Raw genomic sequence first — 24,462 nt, forward strand, 5'->3', positions numbered from 1 at the left:
GGGACAGACCAGGGGCTACTCCTACCTTACTGCTCAGATGGTTGCCAGTGTGCCAGTGCTGTTGGGTGGGTGGGAAGGACCTTGAGGTGACAGTTCTAATGAACTGAGTCTTCATGCAAAGGGCAAGCTCTCTCTCTTGCTCTCCCTGCTCTACCTTTTTAATCATGTTATAGTTTTAGCTTTGTACCAGATTGAAAATTGAGTCGTACACAGAAAGCCTGGAGTAATGAATGAAGCATCCCATATAATAATGAAGCAATAACAAACAAGAGACAAGTTATCTGGATCTTGAAGGACACGTGATCAGTTACATTTCTGCACGCAGTGATTCAGAGCTGGATCTTCTCTCCATCGCCCTTACATCCAAACAGCCAGCTCCATCAGCTCATGAGAGTGTCCACCACAGGGAGAGGCATAGAGGAACCTAAAGGGTGGCTGGTCCCTCCCTCCACAGGGCCAGCGCTCATGAAGGCTACCATCAAATCCAAGTTATTTACCAGCAAGAGTGGGGTTTAAAAAAATAGAATTCATGGGCACAGGCTCTGTTATTCCAGGAAGAACTCCAAGAATCTGTTGATTTTAGAAATAAAGAAAGAAAGAAAGAAAAAGGTCAATTAATCATGACTCTCATCCAGGCCAAGCCCCGTGATGAAGGCAGAACTGTGAAGGGAACATCTGGAATATGGGTGTACCCCTGTATCCCCAACTGCAAGACTGGCTGCCTGGGGGCTCTGTGTCCAACGCCACAGCAAGGCAGGAGTTGGACAGGGTCTTGGTGATGCCCTGTGTAATGGAGCCTGCTGCCCTGGCCACGGCAGTGCACTGAGACTTAGAGGGCTCTGAGGGAGTATAGCACTGCCGTGCACTCTGCATTCCCACTGCAGTCTCACTGGTGCAGGTTCTTGTGCCCGAGAGCAGCAGTCAGCATGAGAAACTCAGGAGCTCTGGCTGTCATCTGCCCAGGAAGCCCACCTGCTGCCTCTCCACTGGAGCTCGGGAACTCAGAGAGGGAGGGACCTTGTCGGGATGCCCTCCCTTGAAAACTCTTAAATATCTCTCTCTCTGTCTCTGCTCTCCCATCCCTATCTCCTCCTGTCTCTGCCTTCATCATCATTACTTCTGAGTACTGAACTAGCTTGACACATTTACTACCTCCCTCTTGGTCACTCATTTCTCCTTAAGAACTTTATTTTAGATAAACAAGCAAGTAAGCAAGCAAACTGGTAGTGCCACCTTTATGTTGCGTTTGCTTACCCATTTTTCACCATGTTTTTAATTGATATTTACAAGTAATCAATGGACCCTGATATTGAACCAAAGACAGTTTAATCATAAATAATTTTAAAATAATACAAGCACAGATATCAAAATAAAATTAGGAAGCTGCACAACACAGTGGTTTGTGTACTCCATAGTTTTGTAAAAAAAAAAAGTGTTTCTTTGGCATGAAACCTGCAACATTTATGTGTTGGAATACAGAGTACTCAGTTTCCCATTCCCAGCCACATCCTGCAGACCCTGCCTCTTGGCCCCTTGTCTCCTGCCCTCTCCCTGCCATCCCAGAGACAGCATCTCAGAGGAGTAGAGATAAGTACACGATGGAGAACGTAGGCAGGGGTCAAGAGTGAACAGGGATCCTTGTTCTATCTGTGTGTCTACTTTATCTACAGATACCCTCCTCTCCCTGCTCCCCACCCCACTCTCGGAAACCCTTTTATATTTTTCCTTTTTATCTACCAAAGCAGAAGAACAGAGAAGTAGTGTTTGGGGGCAGGGACTGTGTTTGCTTAGATTTCTGGGTTGTCAAAGAAATTATTTCCCATACCTCTGATCTACTATCTTGTCAATCTGGAAGATAAAATAGAAGGCCAATATTGGAGTCATGAGTTACTGAATATTTGATTTTTCTTAGATAAAGTAGCATAAAGAATTCTCCCATTTTTTTCTTTTGCCACTGCCTGTTGGGTGTTAACCTTCAGTATTTCAGGCTCCATCAGTGAACTGCCCCTTTTCCTCCTCCCAGTGAAGCTTACAGTGCGCTGTAAGGATTAGCCCCCCAATCCCTTGAATTCATCTTTAACCTTTCCTTTGTGTTTCACCTCTCATTGTCACAGTTCCCCAAGTCAGTCTTGATTACTTATAACCCAAAACTTTCTGATAATCCTGTGCTTGGTATTTGAAGTGCTGTGTATTTGTACCTGCTTTCTATTTCCCCTATAGCCTTTTCGTATTTACTATAGAGCAATGTTCTTTGGTCAAACACAGAAAGAGCTTAATGCTATCCTCCTACTATTTGGGAGTTGGTTGACTCTGAAGTATATCTGCTCCTGGGCATAATTACTTGGTCATAATTACTTGACTCAGGCTTCAGATGCTATAGTTCCTAACATCCCAAAAGGGAGGTCCCACAGTAGAACTGGGATGGACAAGTGGCAAAGCTACCCAGACATCGAAATGAGACATTCTAGAAAGCATAAACACATGGTCTTGATGCAAGCTGTTATGACTTAAGAGACAGGACCCCCCATGGGGAAGGACAAGCTGAACTGGCCTGATGACTTAGTCTGGGATTTACGGTAAAAGCCTCACTTTCTCTCAGGGCCCAGAAAAATAAGTTTTGGGATCTTTATCTCTTACTGTGCTTATCTAAACTACTGCAAGTCTTGGTAAGAAGTAGAATTAATTGTTTGGCTGTTTGACTTAGTTGTTTGATGTATATGACTAGAGGGAAAGAGAAAAGCAATAGAGATGTCCCTGGGAGACAGCGCATCTCTTTGAGTTTATCTCCCCCTGATAATTGCCTCTACTGGGATGTTTTCCCTCTGTGAATCGCATGAACATGCAGTCCTACACCTCTGACCCCCTCAGATGCTCTATAAGTATGCTAGCAGCTCTGCATTAAAACGTGCCATTTTCACCATCCAGCTGTGGTCACCATGGCTCTGTCTCTCTGCTGGGGAGGCCTGGGGAGGATGGGAGATGGCTTTTGGCCACCGAACGCACCCACGTTGTTGTAACACCTGCACACTGCTTTGTGAATTCACAACTCCCGGAATACCCCCCCCCTTCCCACCCCACTCACTGCCTGCTACTAGCCCCAGACTCTAACAGAACCACCAACACTGCTTTCTCCTGAGTCTGTGCTCAACACAGCAGCTGGTACCTTCTCTGAAACTTCATCTTGTTGTTGATCCTACCTTTGGGAATAATGATAGGATTGACAGCCCATATCATGCTGTGGGCGCTAATTTTGTTTCTGTCAAGCTCTGAGTAAGGAGTGAAGGGTTTCCTAATATCAGCATACCTGGTAAACCAGTTGAGTCCTTTTAGAGAAATTTAGATTTAAGACAAGAATAGGTCTAATCCCAGGTTTTCCCTTTGAGGGGAAAAAAAGCCACAAGAGTTTGAGTTCATCTTCAGGATACAAATTCTTACCTTTCTGATAATCTGGGGAATCTTTGACACACCAAATGGACTCTCCCTGACCTTATTATTGTACCAGAATTGAATTTGTTACCCAGAGAAAGAACTTAATGGTTTTATCTCTCCCATTGTGAAAACTTCCACTCACCACTTTTAGATGGGACGCCGAGCATACTTTCGGCGAAATAATTCGTCAACTCGCTCCAGATACCAAGTGCCTGGGAAAAGGCTGCTTGTGTCACCAGGTGGGGAAAAATTCACTGTGGAATGAGGAAAGACAATATTCACAAAAAGTTTTATGGGGCCAGGAAGGGAACACAGTGATAGAGACACAGTGATGGAGTCACAGTGATAGAGACACAATGATTGGAGACACAGTGATGGAGTCACAGTGATAGAGACACAATGATGGAGACACAATGATTGGAGACACAGTGATGGAATCACAGTGATGGAAACACAGTGATGGAGACACAATGATGGAGTCACAGTGATGGAGTCACAGTGATGGAGACATGGCCCCCCTGGTGAAGTTCTTTGGGCTAGTGCAGTGACGGGCTGTAAGCATAGTATAACATAGTATGTATAGTATAGTTTTTATAGTGAAAAATTTTATTAAATTCTCTGTCTTTAGTTCACTTCAATATTTCAGTGCTTTGTCCATTAATGTTTATCTCAGAGGTTTTATTTTTACCTTAATTGCTCTTGAAGGAAACAAATAGTAATATCTGTGAATAATTTAAGCATGCATATAAATTAATTTAATCTGGTTTTAGAAATGAAGCAATTAAGGAAAGTTCAATAATTTTCTCAAAGATAAAGATGTACTGGGCATCAAAGGTCAGTTTATATTTGGGTGTCTAGCTCCAGAGTTGGACTTTTAAAATTGCTGGATCATTGTATCACTGTCATCCTGTTGTTCATCGGTTTACTCGAGCAGGTGCCAGTAACGTCTCCATTTGTCCCAGCCCTGAGATTTTTAGCAGCCTCTCCTTACCCGTCTTTCCCAATGATTGGAGGCTCTTTCAGAGCCAGGGGAATGAGACCTGTTATTGTTATTGGTTTTGGCATATTGAATACGCCACGGGGAGCTTGCCAGGTTCTGCCATTCAGGCAAGATACTCTTGGTGCCAGATAATCTCCTCATCGGCCACTGTCCAGAATTTTTACTTGATTAAATTCAATTTATTAAATTCACTAAATAATAATTTAGGTATTAATTTTCTAAATTCAACAGAAGAGAAGTTTTGAAAATAAGGATGTCTGCCCAACTATAGTACACATCACAACACTGCACTTTAAACAGTATTCATATAGATGAACAATTCCAAGATAAGTACATTTCTTGTTTTTCCAAATGTAGCCAATAATACAAAAGTATGACTGACAATGGTATAACGTATTTAAAATAAAGAAAATGTCCTTTAAAAGAAAATTGCTCTGGATAGTTAGAATTTTCAATGGCCATACCTCAGGACTCCACAAGACTATTTTGTTCATGGGCTGGAGTGATAGCACAGTGGGTAGGGCGTTTGCCTTGCACATGGCCAACCCGGGTTCGATTCCCAGCATCCCATATGGTCCCCTAAACACCACCAGGGGTAATTCCTGAGTGCAGAGCCAGGAGTAACCCCTGTGCATAGTCGGGTGGGACCCAAAAAGCAAAAAAAAAAAAGACTATTTTGTTCAGTATCCCATTTAGGATGTGTGATTATAATCAGTGTTGAAAGCCCCATCCTGTGTCCCAAGTCTGCCCTCTGTTTCCCTGTCTAGATGTTTATCTTTGCATTTACCAACTCCTTCATCCATAGAAGTCTTCATCCTGGACCACTATATATCCTAGACTTCTGATGATTCCTTGTTCTCAAGTCTTGGCACAGAACCTGAGAGAAATATTGCCTTTCCCCACTTTGATCTTGCCCATTTTCTTACCCTTGTGAAAGAAATGTTCCCTTTGTTCCATTATTTCTGTGTACTCTTCAGGAGACATACGCTTCCGGGAGTCAAGCCGTTTCGGTAGGTCTGAGATACTTGACACTAGCTTATCCAGGGGGGAACCTGGGTTGCAATAGCAAGATAGTTAAGCCTGCTTAGTTATAGCCACACTACCAACCACTCAACCAGAGTTACAGGCCAAAACAGAGACAGGATCTGTGAGTGTTCACATTCAGGTGAAAAGCACAAAACACCAAGAAATAATTATGGTCAGCAAACAACATAAGCAAAAAATAATATATAGCAAGACACACTCCTTTAGTCAAGCTACCCAGAGGGCTTAGTAGTCATCATTGGGGGTATAGTGGCGCCAGCAGGTCACCCTGTACCTGTGGGGCGAGTGCATCAGCATCCTGATGGTGCCTTCAGGCTTCCTGAGACCCCAACAGAAGCCTACTCCAGATGGACCCCTGCATTGACCAAGAGCTTCCACAAGCAAGGCCCAGGTACACAGGTTTCAGGATTAAATCTCCAGGCTGCATGGTGTCAGAGGACCTGGGCTGCCCCTCTTCGGGTCCCTGCCCACCCAGCAGACTGGCTGTCAAGCCAACAATTTGCCTCTGGGTGCCATCTTAGCACACAAACAACCCTGACCCAGAGACTCCCAACTAAATTTCAAAATGGATTAGTGCCATACAGAGATGTCTTCGGAACGCAATAATTTACAATATAAAAATTTACATTTACAATAGTGGCTGCATGAGCTCTCATGATATTCAAAATGAGCAATGGAAAATAAATTATCTAGTGTCTGCCCCTGGCAGGTAGGCTTGAATGGTGGTGGGAAAATTGGAGCAAAACATACTGCCCAAAATTAGAGAGTGATTACTAGGGAAATTGTCTGCCATAGAGGTAGGGTGAGGACTGGGATGTGTCTGTGGGGGGAAACTGGGGACATTGGTGGAAAATGTGCAGTGGTGGAGGGATGGGTATTCCATCATTATATCTTAAACATCAAAGCTTTGTAACTCTATCGCACAGTGATACAATAAAATAAAAGTAATGTGGAGTTCATGCCCAATCCAATCACATTAATCAATGTCTGAACAAATAGCAGTACTCCTACATTATTTTAAAAAAGAAACTATTGAAAGAATTTGGGGAGTATAGGGTAAGAATGTATGGGAGCATGTCAGCACAAATATCGATGAAGAAGAAAATGGCCAGAAGAAGGAAAAGACATGGGCATTTGGTTGGTTCTTTGGCAGGGAATGCTGGGCTGCGGTCACAAAAGAGAAAAAGATTTGTATCAGCATCCTCTATTATGCCAACCTCCTTGCTTGATGGTATTTTCAGAATATGCCATGTCCATTGTACCTGTATTCTATTATACTTGATGTTAGGGGATGTACAAACATACTTTTTTGGGGGGGGCGGGGAAAGATGCTCATCCTTATAACTTCTACACTCTTTGCTAGAACAACCTGACTGATTTCCCACTTTTATTACTCTTCAGTCGAGTTCTAAGTTATAGGGAAATGTTTCAAATCCACAAAGTGGAAAAATTTATTCAGTTGTTAAAATTCCTTCAAGGAGTTCTAATCACTGATTGTTTCTAATTGTAATTCTGTAGAGATGAGAGTATCAATAGCAAAAGGACAAAAGAGGTTCCTGGTGTGTGTGTGTGTGTGTGTGTGTGGTGTGTGTGTGTGTGTGTGTGTGGTGTGTGTGTTTAACCACGAGAATCCCATCAGTGTGCTTGACAGAGAGAAGGACTCACCTGGAGAAGCATCCTGGGACACTTGGAATGAAAAAAAACTTGCTGCCAAACCAGAGCCATAAGAGAAGGCACCGATCCTGGAACCGGCCAGCTCTTTGGCAGAATGTCTGCAGGGAAAAGATTCAAAGCCCAGCAACACCTTAGCATTACAGCTCGCATTTCAAACAAACCACTTACACTTTACATACTGAAAAAGTGAGACACAGTGATATTAAGTATTTTTTAAGGTTAAAGTTAATAAGTGGTAAATTGAGTTGAACCTAACCTATATTATAGCTTTGAAGCTAGAATACCATAGTTTACTAAGTATAGAGATTTCAAATGGATGAGCTAGAAATTTGCAAAAATGTTCTGTGCTCTTGTTGTGCCCAAAAAAGATCTTTTGCATCTCTGATACCACTTGAATGATCACTTTTTAATGCTCATAATGAATATACTATACATACACCTCCTGAGCAAGTGTGTCTCACTTGCCTTCCTTTTTCCTCCCTCTCTTCTTTTCTCCTTAATCTCCTTTTATAAAAAGTTCTGCACCAGGAAAGGAACCAAGATTGGCTCACCCCTCTTACTCCCAGCAACCTGAGTGGTGTTTATGATGGTGAGGTGGAAGGGGGTAGGGAGCGGGAGGTGGAGGAATGCAGATAGGAGGGGTGCCCACACATGGTACTCACTGGGACAAAAGGGAGGCCAGGCAGCCATACAGAGAGGACGTGTACATATTCCCATTGTGCGTGGACAGATAAAGGGAGGCCTTGGTTTTCTTGTTGAACGTGTCCAAAGAGGCCTTGATTAATGCCTTATCCAGGTCCTTATTTGTGTAGGTGTCTTCTAGCTTGAGCCCCCTGCAAGACAGTCAGAGGAAACTCTGATAAGAGGCCCCAGGAAGGGAGGGAGCCAGCAAGGGAAAGAGTAGCAGCTTCTAGGCAGAAGACATTTGTGCACACGCTTTTATTGTAGGATATTTGAAGATGCATTAAAACGCAGAGAAAAAAATGTCCCTAACAGTGCTACCATTCAAGAGAACATGTAAGACCAAATTTTCCCTGTGGACTCGATCCCTATTTTTCACAACGTTTTAGGAAATACAATCATACTTCATATGTGTTTAGTATACTTCCTTAGCTATTTTTCTTTAAGGCATTAAAGCATCTTCTTTTTTAAAATGTATGAGTACTGCTATTTATCCAGCCATTGATTAAACTGATTGAATTGGGCATGAACTCACATTATTCTTTAAAAGTTTTTAAACTGAATATCCATGAGATAGACCATTACAAAGCTGTTCATAATTGGGTTTCAGTCATACAATGATCCAGCACCCATCCCTCCACTAGTATACATCTCCTACCATCACTGTCCCCCATTTTCCTTCCACCATCCCCCAACACCCTATTCCCCACACCTAGCCTCCCTCTATGGGAGACACTTTCCTTCTTGCTCTCTCGCTCCTTTTCCTTTTGTGCATTATGGTTTGCAATACAGTGCTAAGAGGTCATGGTGTTTGTTCAGGACATCCAGTATTTTTATTGGGAGGGTAAAACTGGAGTAGCTTTTCAATTGGGCAGCCGCTTTGGTGTGTGCATGTGACTGCCAAGGCTTCTGGAACTACAGGGAGGTGGAGGGAGATAGCCCATCCCCACCCCGAGAAGGCCTGGAGATTTCAGTCTCAAAACCCCCATACCTGAATTTTTAGCCGATTATATCCTGGTGAGGTTCATCCTGAGAGTCGGGCCAGGGATATGGTGGTGATTTTGGATTGTGGGAGCAAGTGGCTGCTAGCCGCCCTGCTTGGGCGGGCACCAGGCCAACCCGCCCCCTCCAATTTACCCCCGTCTGTTCAGCCTTGTGCGAGTCTGAGATTAACTGCGGCTTTTGATCTCATTAGAGATTTATTTATGGCTCTGAAATAAGGCCAATAAATGAGCTTGTATAGCTGAGCTAGAGGTGGTTTGTGGGTATGGCTCCCACATACCTAACTTTTGGCCATTTAATTTCTTGGGAGACTTCACCCCAAGTTGTTGGGGTCCAGCCAGAGGCACAGAGGCAATTTGGTGTACCAGAAAGCCTGAGGCACCATCAGGATGCTGATGTACTCACCTCACAGGTACAGGTTGACTTGCTGGTGGCATCATACCCCATAAATCATCTTCTATGACATTAATTTGAAAGACATAAGAAAGCCTTCCTTAAGCCTATGACCTTTCAAAAAAGCCTTTCATATTTATAACATTAATGAATTATAACATTGATTATGGAAGACTAACTTGAAAGATCATGTTAGACTATACCCTAGTTTGATCAATTTTCCCATTCCTTATTTTTTGACTCTTTAATTTTATCTTTCTTATTTTGTATGTTTTTAAAATTTTATTATTTTTGATGTTATGAAAATGAATAATGTATGAATAAAGAGTTAGGGTTAGAAATATCAGGTACAGACACACTAAAGAATCTCAGAACCAAGCAGCTCACTGCAGAGATTTGGATTTTGCCTCAGGCCGATTTCACCAGGGTGCCTCACACGGGAGCAGGCATCGTCCCTCCACCTGTCTCCTAGAAATCCCGGTGGCCACCATCTTCCAGAACCCAATGAAAAGCCCAGGAAAAAATAGAAAGAAAGTTGCACTGGCCAATTGTACTGGCTTTCCATTGTATAACTTCTGGTCTGAGGGCAGACCAGAAAAAAGCACATAAAAAAGTTAATAAAACTCCAGTTGGAAACTTTATACCTTTTTGGAAAATTATAAGATGGTTTGAAACATATGGGGCAATTGAAAAATTAAAGTAGAACTTTAATGATCAGAACGAGGAGGCCCAGGTGGTGGTAAAGTTATAATTTTGTAGGCAAACTGAGCCTAATCATTTTATTGAAACTTAAATTTCTATGCATAGAGTTTAAAACATCACAGGGGAGAATAATAGAACTGAGCAAAAATATGAGTGGCTACAAAAGACTTTGTCCATAAGCCCAACTGAGTTAAATCTGAAGACAAAGAAACAAAAACTGTTTTTCAGAGGGGGAAAATAGAATACAGAGACTCAGAATAGAATGCAAAAGTATCGGGGGCTGGAGGAATAGTACAGCGGGTAGGGTGCTTGCCTTACACAAGGCTGATCCAGGTTCAATCCCCGGCATCTCATATGGTCCTCCATGCACTGGCAGGAGTAATTCCTGAGTGTAGAGCCAGGAGTAACCCCTAAGCCTTGCTGGGTGTGACCCAAAAAGCAAAGGGAAAAAAAGAATGTAAAAATATCGAGAGGCTGAACAGATCGTACAACAGGTAAGGCGTTTGCCTTGTCCGCTGCCCCAGGTCTGATCCTTGGAACCACATATGGTCCTCTAAGCCTGACAGGAGTAGTTCCAGAGCACATAGAAGGGAGTAAGTCCTGAGCACAGAAAGGTGTTCCCACAAAACAAAAAGACAAAAATAAAATGTAGAAGGTATCTGGTATACAATTTAAACTCTCTGTTTTGTTTTGGGGCCACACACGGCAGGACTTAAGTCTATTCCTAGCTCAGCACTCAAGGATCAGTCTTGGCAGGGATTGGAGGTACTATTTGAGGTACTGGAGATTGAACCGAGGTGGACCATGACCTTGTGCAAAGTCAGCACCTTCCCTGCTGTACTGTCTCTCTGGTTCTACAATCCAAACTATTAAACCCTAAAGTTAGGACAATACCGCATATTCTCAAAATCAAATAAGATCATTATAGTCCAATCCTGATTTGAGCCTGAGTTGAACTGAGTAAAATAATATCAACTATTTTTTATTTCTACTTTCAGTTACACAAATGGAAAAATATACAACTAATATGTAATATGCATGCACATTGCTGTTTTACTGGTAAAAACACTGCAGTGAATATATATTCTTTAAACACTTGGGATGACTGTGTTTACATCGTTAGCTTTTTGCTTTCTGTTCTCCCTATTGCTCCCTAGAAACCTTATATTAACTTATACATCCAGTATTTCCCTTTCTATAGCCTCATCAATACTGTTTATTCAAATTTTAAAAATCCTATGTAAAAAATGGTTACTTGCTTAAATGTTTTACTAATGAGCATGCAGACTTAAAATGACTATGAAGTGTATTTTTTGTCTAATATCTTCTGTTCAGTTTTCAACTAGGTAGTTCACCTAGTTATTTATGAGGCTTTAAAATATTGAATATAGTAAGCTATTACCTTTAGAATTTTTGTTTTTGTTTTCATGGACAAGTCTTCTTATAAGTAGTGTTTGTACTAACTTTGACATTTTAGTTAGTGGTAGGATTAGTACTGGTAGTCAGTAATAGGCACAGATGTTGGTAAAATATTCCCAAACTTGAAATGAACAGATACCAAAAAGAGAGGGAATGGTTCCCTTCACAGTGGGAACGTTTTGTACTGAAGGTTATTTACTGAATGTCTTAGAGTAATGAGTCAATGAATAACATCTTCCCTCTCTTATTGACAATGAAGGCAGTCAGCTGGCCCGTTTCCATTTTATAGACAAGGGAAATTAAAGCAACAAGCAAGACATTAAAAGTCAATGGCCAGTTGTAATGAGAGTTCCTGAAATCAATACCCTCCACTGTGATCAGTTGTTTCTGCCTTTATAAACTCTGAGATCCTCTAGAACAGAGGGTCATGGAATCCAGTTTTGTGTCCTTGCGTTTAGTATAAATTCTGGCATGTAGCTAATGTTCCTAAAACTTTGGTTAAATGTTTCAGCTACATCCCCTTTACCCTTTTAGAAAAAAGTGTGTTTTCTGAAGTGTCTTATTCTTACTTGTTTTATAAGTTCTGGAAAGTTCTCTGTACTCACTGACACAAAACTAAGGATCCCACCTGCTTCAGCAGCCCCGGCAGCTAAAACCCTCTAGAATCCAGTTGTCGACATACTAATGGCTGATCTTCACATCTCAGGACTAGCCTCATAGATGAGAATGAATCTGCTGAAAAACCCGGGTATGCGGCTTTCCTGGTCGAAATCTCCAGGCTGAATGGGGGACGCCGCCCCCCCCATCTCCCTGTTCTTCCCAGAGCCTGGCAGTCACACCCACAAACTGCCTCTGGTGCCATATAAGCTCATTAACGGCTATGATGCTGTGATCCAGAGACTCACAAATAAATCTCAGAAGAGAGAAACTAGTGGCAGAGATGCCTCCAAACCCCAAAGTCACCAACCAGGTAAAAATTTAACTCCAGCTGTATCATCCTATTTAAAATTTTAAAACAAAAGACAACCAATCTTTATATATTTATATGCACACAAACAAGGCTCAACCTGTAAGAACATGTTATTAATCTCTTACACAAGGGCTTAATAGCTCCAGGATGAAATACAACAATCATTTTTAGCAGATGATTTATAACAAGAAATACAAAATAAATTATATAGGGCCTGTTTGGGGGGCAGGCTTGGCATGATGGTGAGAAAATAATGGTGGTGGGAAGGTGTAATGGTGGTGGGATTAATGTTGGAATATTGAATGTAATAAATTATTGTGAACAACTTAAAAAATAAAACTAAATTTAAAAATAAGATGTAGCTATTAAGGAACATGTGTTCCTGTAACTCAAGTGTTATTTCTAACAGTTTTCATAATTTCCATAGGATCTATACTTATTTTAAATTTTTTTCCAAAAAAAAGTTGAAGAAATGTAAAGAAAGCATTAAAAAGACATCCAGAGTTCACAGATATCTATGGTGAATTCCATAACAGTTTAAGTCCACATCCAGTTTTAACACATAGAAATGCAACCTTCCATTACTTTACCCAGTAGCAGAAGGGGCATATTATTCACCAGAAAATTGAGTAGCTTAATTATACAGGTCATGAAGCCTGTAAACCTAATATATAAGGTTCTATTGAAGATTTGGTAAACTGCCCAACATCTAATAAAATCCTATTTCTCTTAAAAAGAAAGAAAAGAAGTTCCCCCTATGGATCCTGTGGAAACAATGACCCACTGATCCATGCCTTTCCTGCTGTGTGTGAGGACCACTCTTTTTCTCCCAGGAGAGGCTTGCTGGCCTGAACCCCTCCTTCCTCACCCTCATAAGTCTCTAGGTTTCTTCAAGAGGACTCACCTGAAGGCCTCCAACCCCTTATACTGGCTGGCCTGCTTGTCACTGCTGGCTGACAAGAAGTCGTTAAGCATCAGGCGAGCCAGGGACTTCTGGATCATTTTGCAGAAGGGTGTGTGAAAGATCATATACTGTATATCATCGAGGGTGAAAGGTCGATCGATGCCAGCTGGAAGAGGAAGTGTGAAAGCAAAGCTTTGTGGGGGAGATTGGGAAGACAGTTAGGCCCAGACCCCAAGCTCTAACTTTGCCACAGGCTTTTGGCCTCTTAGAGAATGAACTCTCCCTCCAGCAAACACACCAGAGGCTTGATTGCTTATCTTACCTGCTTTTAACCAGCTACTCTACTCATCAAGAAAGGAGAGAAATAAATGTATTCTTCTTATTTACTTCACCAAATGCTAGGGCAGAGAGTTCCTTCAACTCAACCTAGAACTGAAATATTTTCCAGAGGAGGAAAGAGTCTCCAAACCCAGTTCAAAAATGACTGGCTTTGGATACAGGATCATATGCACCCCATACCATCTTCCTCATTCCAAAACAGAAACTTCCTCATGTAGAGCCAGGAGGTAGCATACATAAAATTATATAAGGGAATGAGAAGTAAAATGAGGTTGCATAAGAATTCAGAGAAGGCAAGAGCAATTAGCCAGTAGCAACTTTACAGAGGTTGCTTGCATAGGAAGATCTCCGGCCCATGTGTATAGAGCAGCTGACATCTTCCCTATATACTTGAAAGAGGCAAGAAGTAGTTCATTATGACACCCTAGAGAATTTATGCAGTGCTTCAGCATATGTGTTTCTTACTCAAAAACTGCCTTTTGAAAATGCCCTTCTGTACTATGCAGCAGTTAGAAAGGATGAAGTTATGAACTTTGCATATAAGTGGATCAACATGGAAAGTATCATGCTAAGTGAAATGAGCCAGAAAGAGAGAGACAGACATAGAAAGATTGCACTCATCTGTGCAATATAGAACAACAGAGTAGGAGACTAATACCCAAGAATAGTAGTATATAATACCAGGAGGTTGGCTCCATAGCTTGGAAGCTGGCCTCACACGCTGGGGGAAAGTCATCCCAGATAGAGAGGGGAACACCAAGTAATATGTGATTGGAGATCCTGCTCGGGAAGGGAGATGCGTGCTGAAAGTAGACTAGAGACTGAACAGGATGACCACTCAATACCCTTATTTGGAACCACAACATCCAAAAGGAAAGAGAGATATCAAATTGGAATGCCCTGCTACAGAGGCGGGGTGGCGTGGGGGGATGGGACTTGGGGGGGTGGGAGGGATACTGGGTTCATGGTTGGTGGAGAATGGACACTGGTGGAGGGATGGGCTCTTAAACATTGCATGAGAGAAAAACAAGCATGAAAATGTGTGAATCTGTAACTGTACCCTCACTGTGACTCACTAATTAAAAAATAAATAAAAATAAGTAAATAAAAAATAAAAATAAAAAAAGAAAGAAAATGCCCTTCTGGGCATTGACCAGGAGGTAAGAATCCTTTTGATTTTAAAATAATAACTGTATCTGGAATCAAAGAGAGAGTCCAGGGCTTAAATCACTTGCTAACAGCATCACATAGGGTCTCCTGAGCATCACCAGGAGTAATCCCTGAGTGCAGAGCCAGGAATATTCCCTGAACACCACTGAGTATGACCCCAAACTCCAAAAGCAAAAACAAATGAAAATAAATTTATCTGTATCTGAAAGATAGATGTTTCTTTTCTGATTATAAAGGCTATAATAATTTTACCAAAGAATTCAGAAATTAAGGTAAAAATAAAATAAACTAATAACTATCATTCACCAAAAAAGCCACAGATAAGACTTTAATATATAAAAAAAATTGGGAAGGCTTTTTAACATCATCCAAAAATTTTAAGGTGACAAACTATATAAACCAAGAGGCAAATAATTCCTGACTTAAATGGTAATAAATCCAAGTTCACAGTTCTTTCTCAGGTGACTAACACACTGGTGGTTTGAACCTGGGTTGTTTCTTTTATTTTTTAAAACTTTAATTAAAGACATTTGTACTTGAATTTGGAAGACTTCCGAATGGACTTTAGTCTTCAAGCCCTTAGAAGGATCTAAGAGCAGGTGAAATCAATTTTTAGAGAGCATTTTCATAAAAGAGAGCATAAGTAGTCAGGGTTTTAGAGAAAACTCCCTTGTCACGTGGGAAGAGTCCTTACCTTGCTTCCACTGTTTCTGGATTTTCTGGCGGTAATACCCATAGCATCTGTCCAAGGCCCTTGCGTAGCACTGGATGGAGAGCTTCCCGTCCACAAGCGGGTACTCAGAACTCCCGTCGGGTTTGTAGAAGTCGTATACATTCTCCATGTGGGTTCCCCTAAGCCCTGGATCGATGCATGGGCGTATTAAAGGATAGTACAATGTGGTTCACGTTGAGCAGAGAAGATGGGAGAACCGCGTCCGAGTATCTTGGTTATTATCTGTCTTAAGCCAAAGCCTGAGCCCACTCAACATTCCTTGTCTTTCCACAGAGACCTAAAAAGATGGTTTCTTATACATAAATGAGATTTGTTTGCCTCTTTCTGCACTTCTGTGAACTTGACAAACTACAAAATGGATACTGAAAGCCTCAAAGAGGAGGTTTTTACTTGATCCCAAATTTTCTCCTTCATCTTCAGTTGCCACTTTAAACGGCTCTAAAGCCGCACTGCACTGCACTTCAGCTCTAAAGGGTCACTGCACTTCATCTCTAAAGGGTCACTGCACTTTCAGCTCTAAAGGGTCACTGCACTTCAGCCCTAAAGGGCACTGCACGTCAGCTCTAAAGGGTCACTGCACGTCTAAAGTGGCACTGCACTTCAACTCTAAAGCAGCAGTGCACTTTCACTCTAAAGCGACACTGCATGTCCTCTCTAAAGGGTCACTACATGTCCGCTCTAAAGGGCATTGCACGTCCGCTCTAAAGGGCATTGCACGTCCGCTCTAAAGGGCACTGCACTTCAGCTCTAAAGCGGCGCTTCAGCTCCATTCATTTCACACGTCATCATCCCTGCTTGTGATGGGCAGAAGAGGAAACCTTGACAACCCTCTTTTCCTTGCTGACATCTACTCCCCCGTCCAGCCCTTTGAGGGTAAGTGTATCTTTAAACAGCCACTTCACCCCTGAGTGGTGTGCTGTGTCCAATAGGCGAGGAGCTGTGATGCTGGCCATGCGTGCAGTCTCTTGGCACCATTTACCATTTTTAACTACCAACCTCTCTCAAGGGCCAGCGGGGCCTTAGGCCCCACCAGCATGGCCACGGCCCCGGCCCCGCCCGTGGGGCGAGCGTTCCCATTGGGATAGACTGCGATGTCTCCGCAGACCACCAAAGCATAGCGACCTGGAACAAGAGAGGAAATAGTCATCACCAAGAGATGGTGAATAGGCTGTGTGCCAGATTCAATTTGAAGTACTGGAGATGGTTCTGGAAACAAAACAGAATCTTTGCCCCATGGAGCTGATGTTCTCATGAAACTCATCACAACGCGTTTGCGATGTAAAGCCAAAACACAGTTCTTGTTGCTCTAAGCTGAAAAATGCTCATCGACTCAGAATTGCGCTACTCAATTCAACAGAAAGCTTATTGATTGACATGTTTTAGAAAATTTAGGCTTCTATCAGTTATCTTAGTACACCATAGTCCGAAAATTCCTTCTAAATCATAGGAAGTCAAGCCTTTGGGAGGGAAACTAACATTTGAAGTATTAGCTAGACACTAGTTATCCTACAATAATTCTTAAAATAATCTAATAAATTAGGTAATAGTCTCTAACAAAATAGTCTCTTTTACAGATATTGCCATCTAGAGACACTAAAAAGCTTGTTTAAGGTCACTCATCTATAAGATATCAAATTTTACATTCATTCCTAATTCCAATTGGATCCTGTGTTTTGAATGACTTGGTACTATATTCATTGCAAAAAGAGATCTTTTTATGTTGAGTAATCAGACTCAATAGAGTGATTGATAGTAACCGACTCTGTAATAAGCTACAATTCAAATAAATTATTGTTGCCCTGACTGCTATTTGGTTCAATTTTATCTGATAATATGACTGGCCAAATTTAAGTTTGTGAGAAGAGATGGCACTAATTTTAATATTTAACTTGTGGAACGCCCCCCTCTTGGATTCAGTCTAGCATTCTGTTGAAAGACATATTTCTATGAGCTTAGTCTCACAATACCAAGTAGTTATTCTCTCTTTATATATAAATAAGTTGAGACCTGAAGAACTTAACTCACGTGCCCAAAGTGACATAGCTGAATGTTAGAAAAGGTGTCAATTAGGAATGTAACTCCAATTAATTTACACTAAGGATTCTTCCTTAAGAATTACAAAAGTTCTGACAAAAAGTCTTGTTTTACCACAATTACATATATATTTTATACACACATATATAATTCATCTACCTAACAATTAAAATCTTTTACCAATAGAGAAGCTAAATTCAGAACTAACAAATTGTTAGTTTTGTTTGTAAGTCTCATAAAAAGATGAATCATATAATAAGAAAATTACCAACGAACATAAAAATATTAAAGATCTCATATTTAAAGGCAAACCAATGACATTCTTCTATTTACTAAACTGACAAGGGCTAGAATATTTGAGAACACATACTATAGGAATAAAATACCCTATTTTAGTAAAGAATTTTGAGAAACAATTTAGCATATTCTAGAAAATTTTGTTGTTGTTTGAGGTATACCAAGTATTGCTGAGGGCTTTCTTCTAGCTCTTTCTAGAGATCACTTCTGGTGGTGCTTGAAGGATCATTTGTGGTGCTGGGTATTAAACCCAAGTCAGACATGTCAAGGTAGGAGGCCGATTTGCTCTTCTGTCTCTCCAGCCCTCTATCAAACATTTTTTGTTTTAAACTTTTGTTTTTGGGGTTATATCCGGTTATGCTCAGGGATTACTACTGGCTCTGCTCTCAGGGATCACTCCTGGTAGTGTTTGGAGAATGACATATGCGATGCCAAGGATCAAATTTAGTTGGCCATATGCAGGGCAAGCACCCTACCCTCTATGCTATTCCTCTGAACCCCTCTATCAAAATTTTAAGTCAACATATCCTGCATTTTCACATCTAGGAATCTGTTCTTACAACACGTTATCAAAAGCATACAAAGCAATTTATCAATAAGTACATTGTTCATAAGAACATAATTGTAAAAGCATATATAATCTAAATATTTAGGAATATAGAACTAATTACCTTAAGTTGGACAGACCTATTAAAAGATATAATGCAACTTTAAGAAGAACAAATCAAGCTTACTATATATTAATATAGAATAATTTCTAAGATACCAGAGAGATAAGAAATAATATGTATAGTGCAAAAAAGTGAAACTAAATTAATATGTACATTCTTATAGTCAGGAAACTAGAAAAATCTGGAATACATAAAAACTACCAGTGTTAAGTTCTGAAAAGTACTAATAATGTGTGAAGAGAGGATCTTTTCTTCATTTTGCACCATTCCATGCATGTGTATATAATTTTAAAAACTATATTTCAATTACTTTCACTTTGCTATTATGTATTCTGTTTTCAAGCCACACCCAGAGATTCTGAGGGCTGTCTTCTAACTCTGTGTTTAGAGATCACTCCTGAAAGGGGGTACAGAGCATTCAACTCAGGTCAGCAGCATGCAAGGCAAGCGCCCTGTCTGCTGTACTATTATCCCGCCCCTATTCATTTTATTTCTTTTTAATCAGACCCAGCAGTGCTCAGGGCTTATCTTCTGGTTCTGCACTCAGGAATCTCTCCTGGTAGAATTCAGGGAACCATATGACGTGCAAGGGCCATATGCCAGGTAAGAATGTTAACCTCTGTACTTTCTCTCTGGTCCTCAACTATTTAAATTTTTAAAAAGACAAGAACAAATGAGGGCTCTCAGATTATCTGAGTCAGTGCCAAACTTCTTGCCTCACATCTGGATCTCCCTTTAAAATGGTTCAGAATTTTCTAGTGAGTCCCAGACATCTCTAACAGAGAGATCGAGAGACTCCAGGTGGTTGGTCAAGTTAGGAGCAGAGTTTTATCCACACTGTCCTAATCTGGTCTTGATGCTTGCCATCAGACTCAAGGTTAGATAGGTTTTAACATAAACCAGCAGTTCATATCTTGGTGACTTTTTAAAAAAGAACTTCTCACCAAGACATTATATTTCTACTCAGCCACCTAGCAGAACCTATTAATTTGAAATAAAATGCTTAAGGTCAATGATGTTCACAAGTATAGGTTTTTAATTTCTGTTGGGAAACTTTCAATCCTTTTTACCAGTCTGCAAGGTAAATAGGTAATGAAAATTCCTAAAGCTCAAAATGAGAAAGGAATTTGCCAGCCATTATTGACAGGGATAAGTTCCTAACTCTCAACCTGAACCATTTTCCTTAGGTCTTTTCTTCTTGTCACCACAGGAGTTCTTTCCCCAATATAGCGTTTAAGCAAGATACACGTAAGATACAGGATAAAGCTAACATGTTAAGTAATTTCCAAGGAACCAGGCAAGGGGGAAAAGCAGACAACCTCTTCAACATAGTCTATCTTATCATTCCTGCTTCTATTTCTACCAAGGTGTTTTTCCTTTAACACCTACGCTTGTTTAAACCTTTGAACATCATCAATGTTTCAGAGACTTAGGAGAAGCTTAAGATTAACAGATACAATGAATGTCACATACGTTGTCTATTCCACTTACTAGGCATAAGATATTTGATTTTTCATTTTTTTTACCTACATATCAGATAAAACACTTAATTTTACTTAGGCTGTTGCACTTTATTACTATACTAACAAATGAATGAATGGGTGTGTGAACATAAACCTAATGGAATGTATACAAGTTACAGCAGCAGTTGTGAGACTAGTTGTCCTTTTTTTTGTCGTTTTTGTTTGTCTTTGTTTTGGGCACACACTCAGGGATTACTCCTTGCTTTTCACTCAGGGATCATTCTCAATGGGCTCCAGGGACCATATGGAATGCTAGTGATCAAACCTGGGTTACCCACATGCAAGGCAAGTGCCCTACCCACTATACTATCACTCCTTCTCAATTATTGTCTGTTTTTTCCTGGCATGAAATCATCTAAGGAAGTGAAAAGTAAAACTAATAGAATTTAGCCTCTAACTCATATCAGGCACCTGACAACACATACCATCCCAGTAACTGGATTCCATCCAGTTGGCAGCATTGAAGAGGGAAGCCGTGCCCCCATAGCAGGCATTGGTAGTATCGATACCCTCAATGTCCGTGTTGCCAGAATCCTGAAAGAGCTCCATGAGCACTGTTTTGACAGCTTTGGACTTGTCGATGATGGTCTCCGTGCCCACCTCCAGGCGGCCAATGGCATCCCAGGGGAGCTGTAGGCGCTCCATCAGGCGCTGCACCACTGTCAGACACAGGGAGTTGATATCTTCCTGGACTGAGCAGAAGCCCATCCTGGTCTGGCCCAAGCCCACAGTATATTTCCCTGCTTCCACTTTGTTGTACTTCTCCAGGTCCGTCTGATCCACATACTGGGCTGGAAAGTAGACCTCCAGAGCAATGATGCCTACGTCCTTGGGCCAAGTATCCGTTTTGGCCAAGGGAACAGCAGGGACAGTAGAAAACCTGCAGTGGAAAGAACAATGGTAGTCCTACCAATGATGCTAGTCAATTCCCTCCAAAGATGGTTTGGATGAATACACATTTAGGATTGCTGCATCTTTCTATTGTATTTACTTTTTTGACATCATTACTTACTCCTTTATGTGCCCTGAGTATTAATACTGGGGCAGGCAGCCCCCATGCCCTATATGGTCTCCGGAGTCACACCAGGAGTGATCCCTAAGCACAGAGCCAAAGGAGTGTAGGCGAAAAATTCTCTAAATGCTCCTCTTTATATCTTTTATATTAACGACAATGTAATTTTCCTGTTGCCAATAGGTTGCCATAACTTTTTGGTTCTTTACATGGCACATATTTTTCTATTCTTTTATATTTTTAACCTCTGAAGTTCTTTAAATTTAATATAACTCTCCTGTAAACTGCATATATTTGGGTCTTTTTAATTTTTCAACAAGTCTTATATCTCTTTTATTTAAATTAGAGTAATTAACTTATATTTATTTTAATTGCTATTTTAGTTGGGATTAAGTCATCATCTCATTTTTTATTTGTCTCCTATGCCCTTTTTTTCTTTATTTATCTCTTTCAATATTCCTTGGATCAAGCAAATGCACATTATTTTATCTTATATCTTCTTTAATAATGACCTTATGAATAACAATGCTCAGACCACTTCAATCTAAATTAATTAACTACTTGCAGTTTTTGGTATAGTACCACAGCCTTACTCATAGATTTACTTCATTTATCATTTCTGTCCACCTGAGATTTTTTCTTAATATACTGTATTTCCTAAACCACATCAAACACAGCTTTTAAAGTTTTTATTATTTTTTAAAGTGCCTCCCATTATAGCTCTTTCACTTTCTTCTTTCCCCTTTTTTCTACATATGAAGGCACCTTATTTTAAAATCTTTTTAATGAAGTTATCTGCTTGATTTTACCTGGCCTACTTATTCTAATTGGGTTTCCCAATATTTTTTGAGCAGGCCAAATACAGGACTGTGTTATAGATGCATAACTGTAAATAAGACATTCTTTGTAGCCCAGTCTGATGGAGGAGAAAGACATTTGTATAACTTTGTACATGGTAAAACAAGTAAAGGTTGAGAGAGTACAGAGGACACAAAGAACAGAAGTTCTGTTGTTGTTGTTGTTTGGGCCATTCCCAGTGGTGCTCAGGGATCGCTCTTAACTCTTTATACTCAGGGACCAATCCCGGCAGGTTCAGGGGACCATTTGGGGTGCCTGGGATTGAACCCAATTAGCAGCATGCAGGGCAAGTGCCCTATTGGTTTACTATCTCCTTGACCCAGAAAGAATAGTTTTAAGCATTCAGGTAGCAGAGAAGAAAATGGGGAAAAGGTTAGTAGGAAAGGGAAGAGGTCATTATTATGTTCCTGGAACCAACCACCTCTCCTTACCCTTAACTCCTGATTTCACCCCCTGGTGAGAAAACAGTTGATTTTCCAGCTACAAGTAACAAACTCACCATGTGCATCTCCCTTCTGCTACCACATGAATTGTGTCACTGAAGTGATAGCCTTCATGTCAAAGACCACACAGTCTAGGAACACACTGGTGAAGTGATGTGCTCGAAGTCCTTCTTAGTTGTTCCTGTTAGAAGTATGCTGTCCTTTCACTGCCTTGCCTATCAGCCCAGCATGTGTGACACTCGTGAGGGGCACCAAATTTCTCTGAGTCATATGTGACTGCAAGAGTTCCTGACATTGAAAGAGCAACAAGATAACTTCACAGGCCTACGCACTTCTCTCTAAGGCAAAGGAAGTGTAACTCAAACGAACGCGTCTCTCAGCTCTCCTCGGGGTTCTGGGTTCTGGCAACCCCCTCCTCTCACCAAAATGGCCAGTTTGATAGAACACTGTGAGGCAAAGGTGAATCACATGATCAGAAGATAGTATATCAAAGTGATAGATGTTCATCCACATCTGATAAGAGGGGTTTGAAGTTCATTTGTCTGTCCTTTTTACTTGGTGTCCCCAAATAAATGGAGTTTGTACCATCAAATATTTGTGGATGAGCAACATAGGAGCTAACAGTTAGCCAATGTTTGACCTGTACTTGGCAGACTTTTCCCTGTGGCTCATTTTCACTCTACTGTTTCTGAGATCATGGCCTTCTCTCTTTCCAGTTATAAATCTAAGGTTTTCAGGAGAGTTCTTGAGAACTAGTCACTTGGTAACACTTGTAACTGCCTTGGTAAGGGACTATTTTCAGAAGCAGATTCCAGAGCCTTCAAAGAAAGTTGGCCTGTAGAAGCTTCTATCAGAACGCGGGAGTTAAGAGTATTTCTCTGATGCTGTATTTTTCTAAGGATAAACATTGGTTTAACTAAAATTGGTTTTGTCCTGGAGCTTCTTGGAGCTTCTTGGTTCAAGAACAAGCATCAGGCTTTTATTTCTCTACTGCACCTTTGTTTCAAAATTATCTATTAAACGCCAGCCACTGTTATGGGAGGTGGAGAGTAGGGTTATGCAGAAGGAGGAAAAGAGGAAGAAAAGAGGAAGTCAAGTTTTTTCAAGACCTCCTCAACCAGTGGGAGGAATGAGATAAATACTCACACGTATCCATAACCCAGCTGAGAGTCAGAATAATTCTTTTAAGCATTAGTAGGAAGTGGTGCAGAAACGAGACTAAAGGGAAAGCCCTTTGAGTGAAGTAGCTGGTTTAGGAATCTGGTGATGCTAGCCATAACTGTGCTACCATCAAAGCCAGGAAACCAGTCTCCAGACTCATGCCAGCCTTAGAGAGTCTGAAAAATAATATAATAAAATAGAAAGGAGTATGTGTGTGTATGTGTGCACACAAGAGCACTTCTATGTACAAACACAATGAGGCCACACATACACACTTATCTTTACATCAATTTACCGTTCTTAGGAAGTCAGTGGGTAAGGAAATCCACATCTTATTTCTCAGCGCATTTAGGATCTGCAGTGATTTGAAGCAGTCTATTTTACTGAAACTGCAATTGGCACAGAATCCTAAAAGACTTCACGAAGCAATGGAGAGGGGGAAGTCTCTGGCCCTGGTGGGGAAAGCTCTGTGGCTCCCTGCTTCTGTGGGAAGCGGGAGATGAGCAGATGTTAGAGGTTTGGGATCCTGGAATTTTGAGGACCCCTAATCTGAGAGGGGCTGTCTGGTGATAAGGTAGACCCCAGGTACACAGCCTTGCCAACAAGGCTGGGATTCTTCTGAGGTTGTCCTTACAGCTGACCCTCTGCCTCCGCTACACTAGTGCCATGACACTACTTAATTGCTGACCTGTCCCCAGGCCCTGGGAACAATGGGACTTACTTTTGATGAGCAGCTGGAAGAAGGCGAGCAGGCACGAGTGAAGCTTCCTGCATCACTCGCTTTACCTGCATCACCCTTTTCACGGGAGTCAAAAGCCGCTGCATTTTCAAATCAGCTACAGGTCAGCAGAGTCAACAGTTCACAGTCCTTGAAAGAGCTGCCCAGAGGAGCCCTGTCAGACTTTATAGAGCCCAGAGACTTGTACCTCTGAAAGCCCCGCCTCTGCTTATCAAGACTCAGTCAGCTTCAAAAACTGGGCCAAAGGTTCCCTCTGAATATGGG

At 41.1% G+C, this 24,462-nt stretch overlaps 1 protein-coding gene across 1 annotated transcript; it reads right to left on the bottom strand.

The window, feature by feature from the left end:
* Nucleotides 1-219: 219 nt before the first annotated feature.
* HMGCS2 (3-hydroxy-3-methylglutaryl-CoA synthase 2) lies at nucleotides 220-24,348 on the bottom strand. Its single transcript, XM_004618112.2, has 10 exons — nucleotides 24,181-24,348; nucleotides 20,411-20,865; nucleotides 16,457-16,582; nucleotides 15,422-15,586; nucleotides 13,219-13,384; nucleotides 7,810-7,980; nucleotides 7,139-7,245; nucleotides 5,356-5,481; nucleotides 3,572-3,683; nucleotides 220-570 (listed from the first exon to the last, which is right to left on the bottom strand). The coding sequence occupies exons 1-9, from the start codon at nucleotides 24,282-24,284 to the stop codon at nucleotides 3,577-3,579; spliced, it is 1,527 nt and encodes a 508-aa protein (XP_004618169.1). The 5' UTR covers nucleotides 24,285-24,348; the 3' UTR covers nucleotides 220-570; nucleotides 3,572-3,576.
* Between the last annotated feature and the right edge of the window lie 114 nt (nucleotides 24,349-24,462).

The sequence above is a fragment of the Sorex araneus genome, chromosome 3, assembly GCF_027595985.1.
Source record: "Sorex araneus isolate mSorAra2 chromosome 3, mSorAra2.pri, whole genome shotgun sequence".
In the NCBI taxonomy this organism is placed as follows: domain Eukaryota; kingdom Metazoa; phylum Chordata; class Mammalia; order Eulipotyphla; family Soricidae; genus Sorex; species Sorex araneus.